General features: G+C 43.8%; 1 protein-coding gene across 3 annotated transcripts in view; it reads left to right on the top strand.

The window, feature by feature from the left end:
* Positions 1-13,026, top strand: part of NRG1 (neuregulin 1) — a 298,496-nt gene extending 285,470 nt beyond the window's left edge. For 2 of the 3 annotated variants that reach the window (XM_026078232.1, XM_026078224.1), the window contains 5 exons: positions 1,343-1,445; positions 4,757-4,883; positions 6,630-6,760; positions 7,379-7,582; positions 11,896-13,026. In XM_026078232.1, the coding sequence (XP_025934017.1) occupies positions 1,343-1,445; positions 4,757-4,883; positions 6,630-6,760; positions 7,379-7,582; positions 11,896-12,547 (1,217 nt within the window). In that variant the 3' untranslated portion in view covers positions 12,548-13,026. The remainder of the gene's footprint in view (positions 1-1,342; positions 1,446-4,756; positions 4,884-6,629; positions 6,761-7,378; positions 7,583-11,895) is intronic. The other variant, XM_026078240.1, reaches the window with a different exon arrangement.
* Positions 13,027-14,915: the final 1,889 nt, after the last annotated feature.

Genomic DNA, 14,915 nt, shown 5'->3' with positions numbered 1-14,915 from the left:
CAGTGCACAGAGATGGTCTCTGTACCTCCTGGCGGTCTGCCCCATAAACCTTTCATGTTCACGTGAGCAGAGATGGGCCAAGACAGCAGTAATTCATCTATCTAGATCCTCCCAAGAGGAATCATGCTGGCATTTACCCCCATGATAGTGCGGAGCTATGCGACATTTAATCTTTTTTTTTGGATCACTTGTTGGTATTCCTGCTGTGGTCAATATTGCACACTAACCTAATGACACCCTGTAGTCTGGTTGCTCCAGGACAAATTTACTGGACTGTATACTTAATCAAAAACAAGACACAGGAAAAACCCGAGCCAGACACCCATTTTTGTCCTAAAAACAGGAATGAAAGTCAGCATTTGTTTAGCTAACTCTTGTGTCAACACAGAGCATGTCTCCAGTTCAGTGCTCTTTATGTAACATTTCCCTAGTACAACACACAGCGGCGGATTTTGCCGAGTGTGTTCGAGGCTGGAATGCAAGTGTAGCTCCAATCCAAACATTACCGGTACTACCGGCTTCTTTATTATAGTGAAATATCTCTTATGAATGAGATCAGCCTTGTGTAGCAAGTTCTCATCATCGAGCAAGTTGCCACTCTAGATAGAGCATTTCCTTTGCTAGAAATGAAGAGACGTAAGCAAAGAGCCAGCATTTCTCTGATACAAGGCATTGTTAGTTGTTGATACCACTGTGTTTTTGTGGGGCACTGGAGAAACAGTCTGACTTTTATGAGCAGATCTCAAAACCTTTGTTTCACTTCCATTGGTGATATAAGTACAAGCCAAGCTCATGTCTCAAATGTAGAAGGATATTTTGAAATTTCTCCTGTAAAGACCACTGAGATATAAATTGACATGAGGGCAAAAGGGGCATTGGATATGAAAACAAACCAAAAGAAGAAAATTAGAAAATAATTTGATCTCAAGGCCCATAAAATTGGCCTTCATTCCAGCAGTCTTTGCAAGAGAAAAACTTCCAAAATGTTTGCAAACTCATGTTATTACTTTAGTACATTGCATTTTTATTTCCAGAAAATGCTGAGTGTTTGTCAACTGTACAGTTGTTTCTTAGATATTATTCTTGTTAACATAAAAAAAACAGATTACTTCTGACTTTATTTGTACGGATGCTCACTAGTCCCCAGTATTGTGTCAAGAGCTTAAGGTATAGTCCTGCTCTCCTCACAGTCAAAATTGAGTTTGCCCGAAGTGTGATGGCTGTGTTTTGGTATGACTGCGTGCATCTGTGCCATGGTATGTAGCATGCCAGATGTTGACTGTGTGTGTCTTGCCGAGCCGTCCTCCATGTTGTGACCTTCTCTGTTTTTGTCCCTTTCTAGAAGCTGAGGAACTGTACCAGAAACGGGTGCTGACCATAACTGGCATTTGCATTGCTCTTCTAGTAGTTGGCATCATGTGTGTGGTGGCCTACTGCAAAACCAAGTAAACTTTTCTTTTCCTTTTTATATTTGTGATCGTTGGTCAGGGCTTTCCCAGTTGACCGGAGGTCTTACTCCTCTGAGCATGAAGTTGTAATCTGGGTTTCTCCAGACTTGAATCAAAGAGACAAACCTATGGCTAAGATACTTTTGTCCGAGCCAGGCAGGTACAAGTGTCTATGTCAAACAGCAGTGCAAAAATAAGAGAGAGATCTGGCAGGCTTCTCACCTTTCAAGTGTAGAACAAGTGAATTTCACTGACTTGCAATTCTTCRTTTATTATATGTTCATGATTTCTCCAGCTGAGGGAGCAAACTGCAACACTGGAATCATGTTGCTACCAGCAGTAAATTTTAAGGATCAACCTAGTTGTTTTGTATTTGAGAGCAAGGTTAACAGCAGCAAGAGTTAATATATACCAAAGGCCGAAGAACTGAGTGGAAAAGTGCTCCCAATGCAAAAATGTGTGGTTACATGCATGTTGTGACGTCTCCATAAATTATTGGGGGCAACTCTCAAACATTGATAATGCATTTTGGACCATAAATTCTACACAGCATCAGCAGGATTTGTGCTGGCGAATGTGCTGGCTGCTTTTATAAATCTCCCCACCAAAACACAAGAAAACCTTCCCATAAATCTTGCACATTTGTATAAACCTGTAGATTTACTGTCGCAGGTCTTGATTTGCAATTGGGTCATTGGTTTTCCTTGTAAGCCCCACCAGTAATTGATGCAGTGGGCAGGGGGACACACAGCAGTTGCCCCCCTCTAGCCACACACATTGCTCCCAGCCACAAGCTTTCTGCCAGTGGTCTGCTGGGAGGTGGAACCACTGAAACAATAATGAAGAAACAGGTCAGTTATTGTTTTTGCAAATGACAACTGGCAAACCAGGGCAGCTAGGCGACAACTTTCCTGATCCAAAGTTCACTGATACCAGTCAAGGGATCCCCATGAATTTCAGCAAGCATACAGTGCATTTTTTTTTATGAAGTGCTCCTAGAATCCACCAGGAGCATGGACACATTGTCATGGTTTCTCCAGGACCTCAGGGATCATTGCCAGCCAGAGGTAAAATGTTCTCAAACAAACACATTTGGTGAGAGTGAAAGGGAGCTGCCAGTTCATGGCCCTCCRAATGCAGCAGTGATACCAGACTGCTGTCCAAGAGGTGTTCTCCAGGTGTGCCTTCCTCCTGCTGGGGGAAAACCCAGAAACCCAGGGAAATCCTGCAATGGGGGCAGAGGAGAACACACTAAAGAACGTGAAATGCCTTAGATCTTGTGGGTCTCCTTGCAACAGATACTGCTGAACAAATGCTAAGAAAACATCTTCTAACACTGAGTCTTAATTCAGAAGTGTTTTATTTGCAAATCAATTACCTTAAGAAAGAGACTCCACAGGAAAAGTGAAGTACATGTTATCTTTCCCATTATTCTTTCCTCTCAGTGTCCTGGAATAATTTCTTTTTTTAGTTAACTTCCTTCAGCTAGAGGACAAATGTCACACATGGAAGCATGGAAAATGCAAGTATATGGATCATTGAACGTCAGAAGTAATGTGGATTCCTAGGGACAGATTCCCAGGCAATAGATAACTAGGCTTTCAGGCCCATAGATGATGAACTTTGTGTGTCTAACGTGATGGCTGACTAGCTGTAGCTCGGTTGTTCTCCAAAGACAAAGCCCACACAGACCAGGGACTGCCTCCCACTGGGACAGCAGCAGTCTCATGGCAGCAGTGTATGCTAATACCATTCACGTGGAGTCAAATGAATTAACTGTCTTCCACTGTCCAAGCACACACACATACAGTGTAAAAATGCAGTGTGTCGAGCAGTGTTTTCTTTGTCTTTAAGCTTCCCTGGCTATCGAGCTTCAACATTTTTGTAGTTCTCCCTCCCCTCTCCATTTTGGCAAGCCTGAAATAGTCCCCCTGAGTTCAGAATGGGATTGAAAATGGTTATATCCTACAGTGTCCTATCCTGCCAAAAATATCTGCATTTCTGCATACAGCTTAGGGACTGTGTGTGCATTAGCTCTTGCCACAGCCAAGGTCATACGCACTCTGCAGTGCATTGGAGCCTGTGTCCTCCTTTTGTTTCCTTGGATTCTGTGGTAGGATGGTGGACATTTTCCAGTATAATCAGACAAAACTGGGGAATATTGATAAATTAAGTCTGAAACTGAATAGCACTGTCCACAGAGATTTATTCTGATGTTAAATCTAGTGCATTCTGCATGGCTTCCACAGTTTCAGGTTTTAGTAGACTGCAAACTTTGTTGCTGACAGCTCATAATGATTTCCTAAAAAGTTCTCCTGAGGAGACCCGGAAGGATTAGCAAATGGGGAAGGAGCAGTTGAGGTCTGGGCACAAGAAGAAGTATCCACATCAGCCACAGACCATGGCATTAGCATGGAAGATGGGTGGGTCTGCTATGCATTAACAGCCCTGACATCCATCTGGCAATCATTCGGTTCCAGAGTTAATCTGATGCTGCGGTAAGGAAACCTTTCAGACCTGCCAGGCAGCCTGCAGACTCAGGCATACCTCGCACACTCACTCACTTCGGACTTCCGAGACTTTGCTGCCTTGTCTTCTTTAACATTTTTAAATGGAAGCTGAAGCTCTGGAGTGCACTACTGCCACAGGGGACGAATTCCACAAAAAGTGTCTAGCTGCAGTATCTCAGAGGGCTCTAGCCCTAGTGGCTTTGTGATTAACAAATGTCTTGCCCTGCCTGCAGAACAAAAAAAGGCTGAAAGCTGTCAAATATGCACATGCTACATTTTTGGATGACCATATGCAAGCTCTAAGAAGATGAAGCTGCTCTATTCTGCATGACTGTCTGCTTAGCTGTAAGCAGCAGCAGCTCCACATGGAGAATGGAAATAAGCATAATCTAGTGGGCTGTCAAAAATGTGACCTTGGCCTTGGTAAGGGTGGCAGGGTGATTGAGTTAAAATCCCTGCCCCTTTTCCTTTTGAATGCAGAAAAGCACTCCTCCTGAGATGGAGTGCAGTTTGGAAATGGCTTTCTTCTTCCTCACACTTTTTCATGTCCCTCTGTGGCCTGCTGACTCTTGGAAGGGTTCCCACACATCTTTCCCCCTCTGCAGGTCCCCACAGCCCCAGCTGCAATTAGATCTGAGGTGTTAGGCGTTACTCTGAGATCTTGCAGCAGTGGGGAAAGTGTTGGCAATAGAGAGCTTTTATATTATTGTTATCATCATCTTCATCATCGTCATCATGCTGGAAGGTGCAGCTGCTTTCCTTTTATCCATTAAAACCATATCTGTATTTCATTTGCAGGAAGCAGAGGAAGAAGTTGCATGACCGCCTTCGGCAGAGCCTGCGCTCAGAAAGGAACAACATGGTGAACATGGCCAATGGTCCACACCACCCCAACCCACCGCCAGATAACGTCCAGCTGGTCAATGTAGGTTTTACTGCCTGTATTTCAGGCTAGATTGCTCGTGCCATAGTAAAACTTGYCCCACAGCTTTTAAATTTGTAACTGCTGCAGACTGGTGACTGGCATCTCTTGGCTTTCTCCACCCAGAAACATTCAGAAGTTAAGCTATAAACATGCAGTAAAATGAGAAATGTTTCCGCAGATGGTCAGTTTACTGGTGCATGCAGCAGTACTGCAGCTGAGCCTGTGGGCCTAGGACACCAGAAGCAACAAAAATGCCTCAGAAAAGCTTGAGTAACAGCACTACAGTAGGGCTGAGGGTGTGCATAGGGATCATTTACTTCAAACACATATTGTCTTATTCTTCCTACTGTTCCTGGCTTGATGGCTGGTGAGTAGAGCAGGCCACCCTTGATCTGGAGCATGACGCTATGAACTCGTGCTTCAAGCTCCCAGACGCCATGAGCACCCAGGGAACAGTGTTCACTGTAATCCCCACTCCTGTAGTCCTCAAAAACAAGTTTCTCATCCAAAACAGGAATGACAGTATGGGACTTATTATACAAGGAAGGCAAAGGAGTTAGGTGCCACAAACCAAAATGCTGCTGCCGCAGTATGAGAGGAAAAGTAACAAGGAGTTTAAAAAAAGGAAGCTTCGGGAGTAAAAGCCTGGATGAAAACCTCATTTGGATAATAGCACAGGATGTGTGTTTGGCTGATGAGATGGGACTGGGGCAGATACTCCACCAGCATCCCTCCAGCCGTTTGTCAGAGCAAAGCGCCAAGCAGACTCCTATTCATAGCTTGCACCGGCCTCTCTGAGAGAGGTCAGGGTTTACCCTGTGCACAGCCGCTTCTTTCCAGCCGTCCCCATAGAAGCCCGATGTCCGGAGAGAAAGTCGGCTTCCTGCAGCCTCCACCTGCCCCTGCTCTCCTGCTTCAGCATCACTGTAAATATTAGTGACAGCTCAGTGCAGGGTGAGCCCTGGCTCCAAGAAGTCAATGGCAACGCTCCCGCTGCCCTTGGTTAAGACCAAGACACATTTTCAGAAGAGCTCAACTTCCAGCATTTCCCCTTAAAAGACCTAAATGCATAGTCAGGGTGTTAAAAGCAGGGAAACCAAGCGTCCCTGCTGAGGAGAACAGAGAGGCCCACCAGCAAACAGCATTTCTGCTGAGATCAGTGGAGACCTCAGGGAAAACCTGTGCAGGAGGTTGGATGCTGCACCTCTCCAGCACCATCTGCACAAGGCTTTTGGGCTGCTCTGCAGACTGTCCCCTAAAAGCTGAAGAATAGGTCTACCCTGGTGGAGCAGCCAAGTGACATGGTATTCCTTGGCACTGAAAATAGTCATTTCCTGCCCAGATTCTTACAGTGCAATGAACAAATGAATTAATTGACTACCGCTGTGTTTTCCATCAGAGAATAGTATTTTTGGTGTATCTGGTAGCAATGGGTGGGTTGCCTTTCCAAGTCTCTGTCCATGAGGACTTCTCATTTTCTTGTAACACAGGCATGTTGTTTATAGCATGGTTGGGATGCAGCCCTTCACTAATTTCCTCATTTGTTTCCTCCTGTTTTCAGTTTAGAGAGGATGTGTACACAGAGGTGTATCTGAATGTGCTAAAGTGTATTTGGGTGACAAAACTTGTGCTTTGGTGTCTGTAAAAAACAGTCTTTGTGAAAGGAACAAACAAAAAGAAATATGTCTGCAGATGTGCTGTGAATTCCAGCCAGTAAACCTGAGATTTGTCTGGTTATTTTTTCAGCAGTACGTTTCAAAAAATGTAATCTCCAGCGAGCAGGCCGTTGAGCGAGAAACAGAGACCTCGTTTTCCACAAGCCACTACACCTCAACCACACATCACTCCACGACAGTCACCCAGACACCCAGCCACAGGTACTGGAGTGGGGACACAAACAGCACCTGCAGTGTCCGTTCTGTTGTTGCTGCACAAGCAGAAAAAATGTGTAAAAAGACAAACCCAGAACATATATGCTCCCTTTCGTAAGGTTTTAATTTTAAGACCGATGGTACTTGACGTCATGTCATCTAACTAATTATCTTTCCAGGAATTTGAAAAGAGCTTTGTTTCCTGAATGACATGCCAATACTGATACTGTGAATTTTAGTATGAATTTTAGTGTGAATTAGTATGAATTTTAGTTGTGAATTTTGGTATGAATTTTCTGTGACAAGCCCTTTGTTTTAAAGAGTGGTCTTCATTCCTCATGGCTGGAAACCCTCCTTCTCCTTCCCTTTATCCACACATGCATAATCATCTTGCTGCGCTTGGGTTCATACAACCCACAAAACTCTGGAGCCCCAGTTGCCAACACCAGGGTTACGTTGTGCATCCCAAGCTGCAATAGAGCCATTGCTCTCCCTGCATAAACTTCTAGTTTCATCTAAAAGTTTCTTCTAAACTTCTTCTAAACTGCTAGTCTGCATTCTCCTGGTTCGCATTTACAACGAAACCACCCTCTCACGCTCTCCTCCCTTTTTCTCCTTCTCCAGTTGGAGTAACGGCCACACCGAGAGCATCCTGTCCGAAAGCCGCTCCGTGCTGGCAAGCTCCTCCATGGAGAACAGCCGTCGCGCCAGCCCCGCGGGGCCCCGGGGACGCCTCAACGGCATCGGCGGGCCGCGGGAGAGCAACAGCTTCCTCCGGCATGCGAGAGAGACCCCCGACTCCTACCGAGACTCTCCCCACAGCGAAAGGTACTGCAACCACTTGATCGCCGCGGGCTGGTGAGGCCAGGTGCTTTCCAATGGTTTCAGGGTGCATCCCAGTGGGTCGGGACTACAGGAGGAAAGCTAGTAATGCTGTGCATGCAGGGCATACCTCTCCTCATGYGTAAACAGTAGTTTAAAGCCTACCAAACACGTCTTCCCTTCCTGCCTCTTCCGGACTTAATCCTTGCAGGCAGCAGGTCACATTTGGATAAGGTCCACCAAGAGTCACTTGTCAGAAATTTTCACTGTAAAGTACACAATTTGCAAGCCAGAAGAAGCCAGGGCATTATTAAATCAAGAGTAATTACAAACAAAACCGGCTGGAAGTTTTCCAGCAAAGTAATTTTTTCTCAGAAAAGATTGGTTCATTAATACCTAAGGTGTGCCTTGAAATAGATCAGTTGAAAGAAAACTTTGACTGGAAAAGGCTTCTCAGCATCAAAACRCTCTTCAAATGTTCTCAGTCTTTATTTTGCTACTCTGGGGCCATCCCWTGCTTTTGAGATAAAAACACAGCCTAGAGTTTTGATTTCAACAATCAGAAGGAGAAGACAAACCATTACTGGATCAGTTCTTTGAGCACTGTGAAACTGCAAGGGGTTTTATCTTGTGGGAAGTCCGTGACATCAAAAATATAGCCAGACAAGCCCCAGGGAGACTGAGTGGTATAGAAGACATACCATTGGTTTCAAGAAAAATGACTGCGCAAGTGGAGCAGAAGCCATTTATATGGTGTTCCCTCCGCTACACAAAGAATTGCATATCAGCAGGGCAATGAACCATGGCTGTGAGCTCTCTAAGCATGGTGGGACTATGCTAAGCATCATGAATCCAGCTCTCTTCTTGCTGTAGGTTTCTTGTGAAAAAGCATCTGTAATTTACCATGGAATTTAATTTTCAGGAAATGTGGCTCACATGACATAAACAGCCATGGCCCCAATCCAGCAGAGCACTTAAACACATGATTAACTTTTAATCATGTGAGTAGTCCCATTGAAAACAGTGTGATTACTCATATGGGTAAAACTCAGCATGTACTTAAGTGCTTTGCTGGATCAGGCCCTATAGCAGTAAATATTGCATTGTCTCCTGCCTGGGAACCATGTGGATTGCACTGCCACACTCCTGCAGATAACATGTATTATACCTCAGTATATTTGGGGGTCTGTGCGTGAGGAGCAAAGATCGTTTGCTCAGTCCTTCTGAATTGCCTTGAATACCCTAAGCAGCATTATGATATAAGCTATGTGTATTTTAGGGGGGAAAGAGGAATGTGTGCCTTTCCATTTCAATTAGAAGAAGGCATTTTGCAAATTATTGCATTTCTTGAAGATTACATTACAGAGGAGAAACAGCAGCATTTCTGCAATAATTCACCAGGCACTGATGGCTTAGCCTGTGCCTGAGATTCAGAATACAGAATACAGAAGATATTTCCCTGGGCATTAAATTAGGCTTCATCCATTTTTAGCATGCAGGAAATACATGGCAGATTATTTCTTAGAGATGGATTGTGTGTATGCCTGTGTATATAAGGGAGAAAATGAGAGTTATCTGCAACTAAAAATGATTCTGAAACATAAAAGAATGTGCAAGCTAACAAATGATTTCCTGAAGCAATCAAATGTTGCTGTGCAGTGAATTAGTAAATCAAGGCTGCGTTTCCTCCACATGTCTGAAATCACTCCAGTCCTCTGAAATCCCTCAAAATTTTGAAATAAAATCAGAGTAGACATTAACAGACAGGCTCTGTTGTTGCATCCCTCCATTGGAACCCATGACATGAGTGGAGACACCTATATTTTTGCTAGTCCTTGGCCATCTTGCAGCAGAGAAGCTCATAAACACCACCTCTGCTGTGAAAGGCTGGGTTATATGATGAAGTTGACAGCATGTAACTAGCTAATGCCTGTCAACAGAGTGTGGGTACACTCTGAGCCCCTTTCGCTGCACCAGCACGGTTCACCTCGTTTGCCATGAAGACAATTAAAACTGTCTCTTTTTAAAGTTCCCTTTGGGATAGGCTTGGGATAGAGATGCGCGTGTTCAGCTCCTGTGCCTCAGCTCATAGACAGTAGCTGGTTAACACTATCCCTTTACGGTGTGTGGCAATACACCAGAAATATGTAAATGCAGAATGCCCCAGTATGAATACTTTTACTGTGATGGAAGAGAATCTGCAAAGAACACTGAACACGTTCAGCGAGCTTAGTGCCTTAACTGAATGAGGTTAGCTGAACTCCAGGGTGTCAAGGAAACCTAAGTCCGTTGCTGTATCAGCTGCGGAAGTAGAAAGGTTTCAGTTCTCAGCAACTTAAAAAGATGAAAAGGTCACTAATGTAAGGAAAAATTAAAAAAAAAAAGATTTCATTCATTCAACGCACAGGCCTATCAATACACGTTTGCTCACTGGTGACTAGTTTGATTAATTCTCATGCATAACTCCAGGATTTTTTTTTTTTTCCTGTTCCTCAGTTGCTGTAAATCTATGTACCTCTTCTGAAACCATTTTACCTTACATCACGTCAGTTCAGGATCTGTCCTTGTCTCTCTCTTATCTGATAACTCTGTTTCAGTCAAGAGGAATATGTGGAACTGAGTCAACCAAAGTTGGATAAGAAATTCAGATTCAGGATTTTTTGGTAATTTCAGACTCAGATAAATGAATCAGTAATGAAAAACTAAATAACTTCATCAACCATAGCCATATAGCATGTCCCATCGGGGCTCTCATTGTGTGAGAGCTTGGAAAGATTTTAAATTTGGACACGGCTGAAATTCAAGTAGGTGAACTTTGGATAAGAGGGAAAACAAAACCAAGCTATGCAAAATGTCGTGTCGGGCACTGTGCCTTTGACCAAAGGTTTTCAGGCAGACCCTACCCTGCAGGAAACAGCATGACTTCACAGCATCTCACAGAGCTGCACTGATTCAAACCAGCTGAGAGTCTCACATTTTTTGTCCTCTTCCCCTGAGAAAAGCTCTGTGATGGCACCTGAGCTCCTCTTTCAAAAATCACCTTCAACCACTACTCTTCCCACAAAGAATTGTGAAGGAATCGGGGCAAATTTTGCAGAGAGAAGCTAGACAGTCCTCTGCGTCAGCACTTGTTCCCACAGGAGGACGGATTATGCTTCATATTTAGGTTTATGAAGTGAAACTACGGCCAGAGCATTCTGGCTGGAGCTTGGATCCTGGTCCCCAGCAGAACAGGCAAGGAAACCCGTGCCAATATGTAATGATGCCAGTAATAATAACAGTGCTAATAATAATAATAATAATTTTAATCCTGCAAAACCTGAAGAAAAACTTAAAAGGATCATATTGCACTGAAGCAAAAGCTGGCATTTCAAAATGGTGTATTTCATGTTGTTTCAAGACAAGAACAGTGTTGTAAGACGGTAGCTGCAGTGTGGAGATGATTTAACAAGCGCTCAGGCAGGTGCAAGGCTTATCGCAACTCTCCAGGGAAGGAATCTCCAGCTGCTTTTGAAAACCCAGCCCCATGTGTTTTAGTGTCGGGGGTCCACCTCTGTTATTTAACCTCCTGGTGCACACACTGGATCCCTGGGCATGCCTCAGGCTCAGTACGGAGCAATCATGCTTCTTTGCAGAGAGGCCTAACAGCCAAGACAACTAGCCTCCAAGGCATGGAGCAGTACAAACCCGTTGGGACAATACTGCGAATCCTTCTCCAGCTACCCCACGGTGATTAAAGTTGGCAGAATCTAGCCCTAGCTTTTCTGGACAAAAGGTTTGCTTTTTTCCCTTAGCCTGGGACAGCCTAGTTGCTGGAAGGGGGTGAAGCCCCACAACAACTGTCCTTTGGTTCCCTTCCTTTCCTTTCCTCCTGTTTGCTGGTGTGTGCCCCTGGTTCTGGGCAAATACTGCCTGAAGCACTGCAGCCGTTTTCCTTGTGAGAAAATACTTGCAAATGCCTTTTGTTTCTGTCTGCCCTCCAATCTCTGAATCCCCTTCCTGGATTAATTCCAGTAAATGATTCTGGCAAATAACCATCTCCCTGGCTCTTCCCAGGGAAATTGACCGGGTGGGTTTGCCATGCTCCTCGCGCTCTCAAACTTTTTACCCCAGAGTCCCAGAAGTTAGTGGTTTTATAGGTTCACATGCCATAGTACTCATAATAGCAAGAATGTTTATCTGGAGGTTACCATCTTCAGTGAGAATGCTGGGGATCCTAAGAGAGGCCTCTGTCTCTTTCGTTCACAGCCCACACGAGCAACCATGTTTATGTGTCACCACCTACGTGTCTGCAACCCCTTTTTGTCTCTTTTCTCCAGGTATGTCTCAGCTATGACCACACCAGCTCGCATGTCGCCTGAAGATTTCCACACGCCGACTTCTCCCAAGACCCCCCCTTCCGAAATGTCTCCACCAGTTTCCAGCTTGACCGTGTCCGTCCCTTCAATGGCGGTAAGTCCTTTCGTGGAAGAGGAGCGCCCGCTGCTCCTGGTGACCCCACCGCGGCTACGGGAGAAGTATGACCACCACCTTCAGCAGTTCAACTCCTTCCACCACAATCCTGCCCACGAGAGCAGCAGCCTGCCACCCAGCCCTCTGCGGATCGTGGAGGATGAGGAGTACGAGACAACGCAGGAGTACGAACCAGCACAGGAGCCTCCAAAGAAACTCACCAACAGCCGGAGGGTAAAAAGAACAAAGCCCAATGGCCATATTTCCAGCAGAGTGGAAATGGGCTCCGACACAAGCTCTGAGAGCAGTAGCTCAGAGAGTGAGACAGAAGACGAGAGAATAGGCGAGGATACACCTTTCCTGAGCRTACAGAACCCCATGGCCTCCAGTCTGGAGCCGGCCACCGCGTACCGGCTGGCTGAGAGCAGGACTAACCCGGTGAATCGCTTCTCCACACCAGAAGAGTTGCAAGCAAGGTTGTCCAGTGTAATAGCTAACCAAGACCCTATCGCTGTATAAAACAAAACACATAGATTCACATGTAAAACTTTATTTTATATAATGAAGTATTCCACCTTTAAATTAAACAATTTATTTTATTTTAGCAATTCCGCTGATAGAAAACAGGAGAGGAAAAAAAAAACTTTTATAAATTAAATATATGTATGTACAAATGTGTTATGTGCCATATGTAGCAATTTTTTACAGTATTTCAAAAATGGAGAAAGATATCAATGGTGCCTTTATGTTACGTTATGTTGAGAGCAAGTTTTGTACAGTTACAATGATTGCTGTCCCATAGTATTTTGCAAAACCTTCTAACCTTCAGTTGTGCTGGCTTTTTTGTGCACTGCATTATAATGACTGGATGTATGATTTGCAAGAATTGCAGAAGTCCCTCTATTTGCTTGTAGTAGAATTCCCAAATCAAAAAGCCCTGTAATGGCATTCCCACCCTACCCACCTCACCAGAAAAAAACACAAAAATACCAAAAAAACCACAAAAACTAAAAAAAACAAAAAACAAAAAACAAAAAACTGTTTTCTTCTATAAGAAGTTTTATTTGCTTTTCGTATATGAAATGAGTTTTGTCTGCTCTATGCCAGCCGAAAGGTTTGCTTCATTGAGCACGGGGATAAAAGTAGATAAAGCAGCATGCTACTATTAATTACAGCAGGATAACAAAAACCTGCATTAAATAATGTTACTTATAGAAAGAAAGTAATACTGTGATTTTAAACCAAATATATTATTAATCAGAGGTCAGCTTATACTCACTAGGAGCTGTCATTTCATTATTTTCCAGATATTAATTGTTCTAGTTATCCCTTAGGAAATGGGTTCAGGTTAGCTGAGGCTTTGAACCCAATACTCTATAAAAAAAAAAAAAAAAAAAAAAAAGATTTCTATTAGTTTAAGTTAATGGGGCAAATATTATAGCAGATATCTGTAACCAAACAAGGAAGAGATCTAGCTGGAAAACAAATGCCACTAATAAAAGTGCAATCAGTTTTCACCTCTATTTTTAATGTTGATTTTTAACAGATTATTTATCCTTTTGTTTCCCCTCAATTTTCTCCCCTTTCTTCCCCTCCTCAAAAAAAGAACCCTGACAAGCTTCTAGCAATAACTTGTTAGCGTTGCTGTTACAGTAGTAAGAGCCATTCCTGGACACAGAAGTGACTTTTAGGGAAGAACTGATTTGCTGAATGGTTAAAAAGTGTAGACAGTAGGAAGGACATAGCAGAAGTATGGAGTTCATTTCTAGTTGCCTTTATTGGTTCAACTATTTGGGGGGAGGGGAGGCAAGGCTGATGCAAAGCCCTTTTATGAAGGCAAGCACACCATGAGGGTTACAGCCGTACTGTGCACTGGTATCTGCTACGGATGTTCATATGACCAGTGATGGCCTTAGAGTCTTGGACTGGCAATGGACAAAGTGCTGTCAGTGCTGGAACGGTTGCACCCTTTCAGATAGAAGCAAATGGCCTCTTTTGCACTGAATTCCTATCAGTTTAGTCAGGGTCACTCTGCCTCTTCTCTTCGTTTGATTTTTGTTGTATGTTCAGTTGGCACAACACAGACTCAGGATTGATGTGGAAAACAAATGTTTTGCCTGGACTCTGGGGATTCTGAAAATGAGAACATATGTTCTACAGGTATTACTGGACTCTAAATAAGAGCCATGTCAAGAGAAATTTCAGCCAAACTACACTCATCCTTTGGGCCACGTTCTGGTCCCAGTTAAATGAAGAGAAATAAGTCAAGGAAATTTTGTCAGATGTAAACCAGAGGAGCTAAGGTCTTGACTCAGTAAATTGTTTGAGCATATGCTTATGTTAATTCCAGCAAAACTTATCTTCAGCATGTGCTAGACTCCCATTGACACATGGCGGGTATGCGTAAAGTTAGGCATGTGCTTAAGGGTTTTGCTGAACAAGGTGTTCTATAGATTTGAGTGCTAGTGGCAAAGTCTAGTAAATGAAGCTATTTATCAGGGTGATGAAAATCAGTGAGTTGGTCACTGTATAGACCAACCAGATTATGCTAATTAAAGTGTGGAGGAGTTTATTTGACCATCAGAACCAGCAGGAAAAAAAAAAAAAAAAAAACTTTAGAAAGGGAAGAAAATGATGACAAAGTTGGAAGCTAGGATGTCTGTGTAGGAAGCCAAAGACTGGCTAGCTCAGCTTTGGCCTACATAATGCCTGAAACAGCACTGCTTATTTGAGAAGCCTCTGGGAGACTGCAGTTTGTCATCTACATACTGCCAGGACTCAAGTCCCTGTTTGCCATTTCCCCCTAGGTGGCATGTACTTGACTAAACCTTGCTTTTGCATTCCCTCAACATCAAAACAAGAGCTCTGTTTAAATTCCAGATATCAT

The sequence above is a fragment of the Apteryx rowi genome, unplaced genomic scaffold, assembly GCF_003343035.1.
Source record: "Apteryx rowi isolate R43461 unplaced genomic scaffold, aptRow1 scaffold_113, whole genome shotgun sequence".
NCBI lineage: Eukaryota > Metazoa > Chordata > Aves > Apterygiformes > Apterygidae > Apteryx > Apteryx rowi.
The sequence above is the reverse complement of the archived record's forward strand: the minus strand, read 5'-3'. Positions and strand labels throughout refer to the sequence as shown.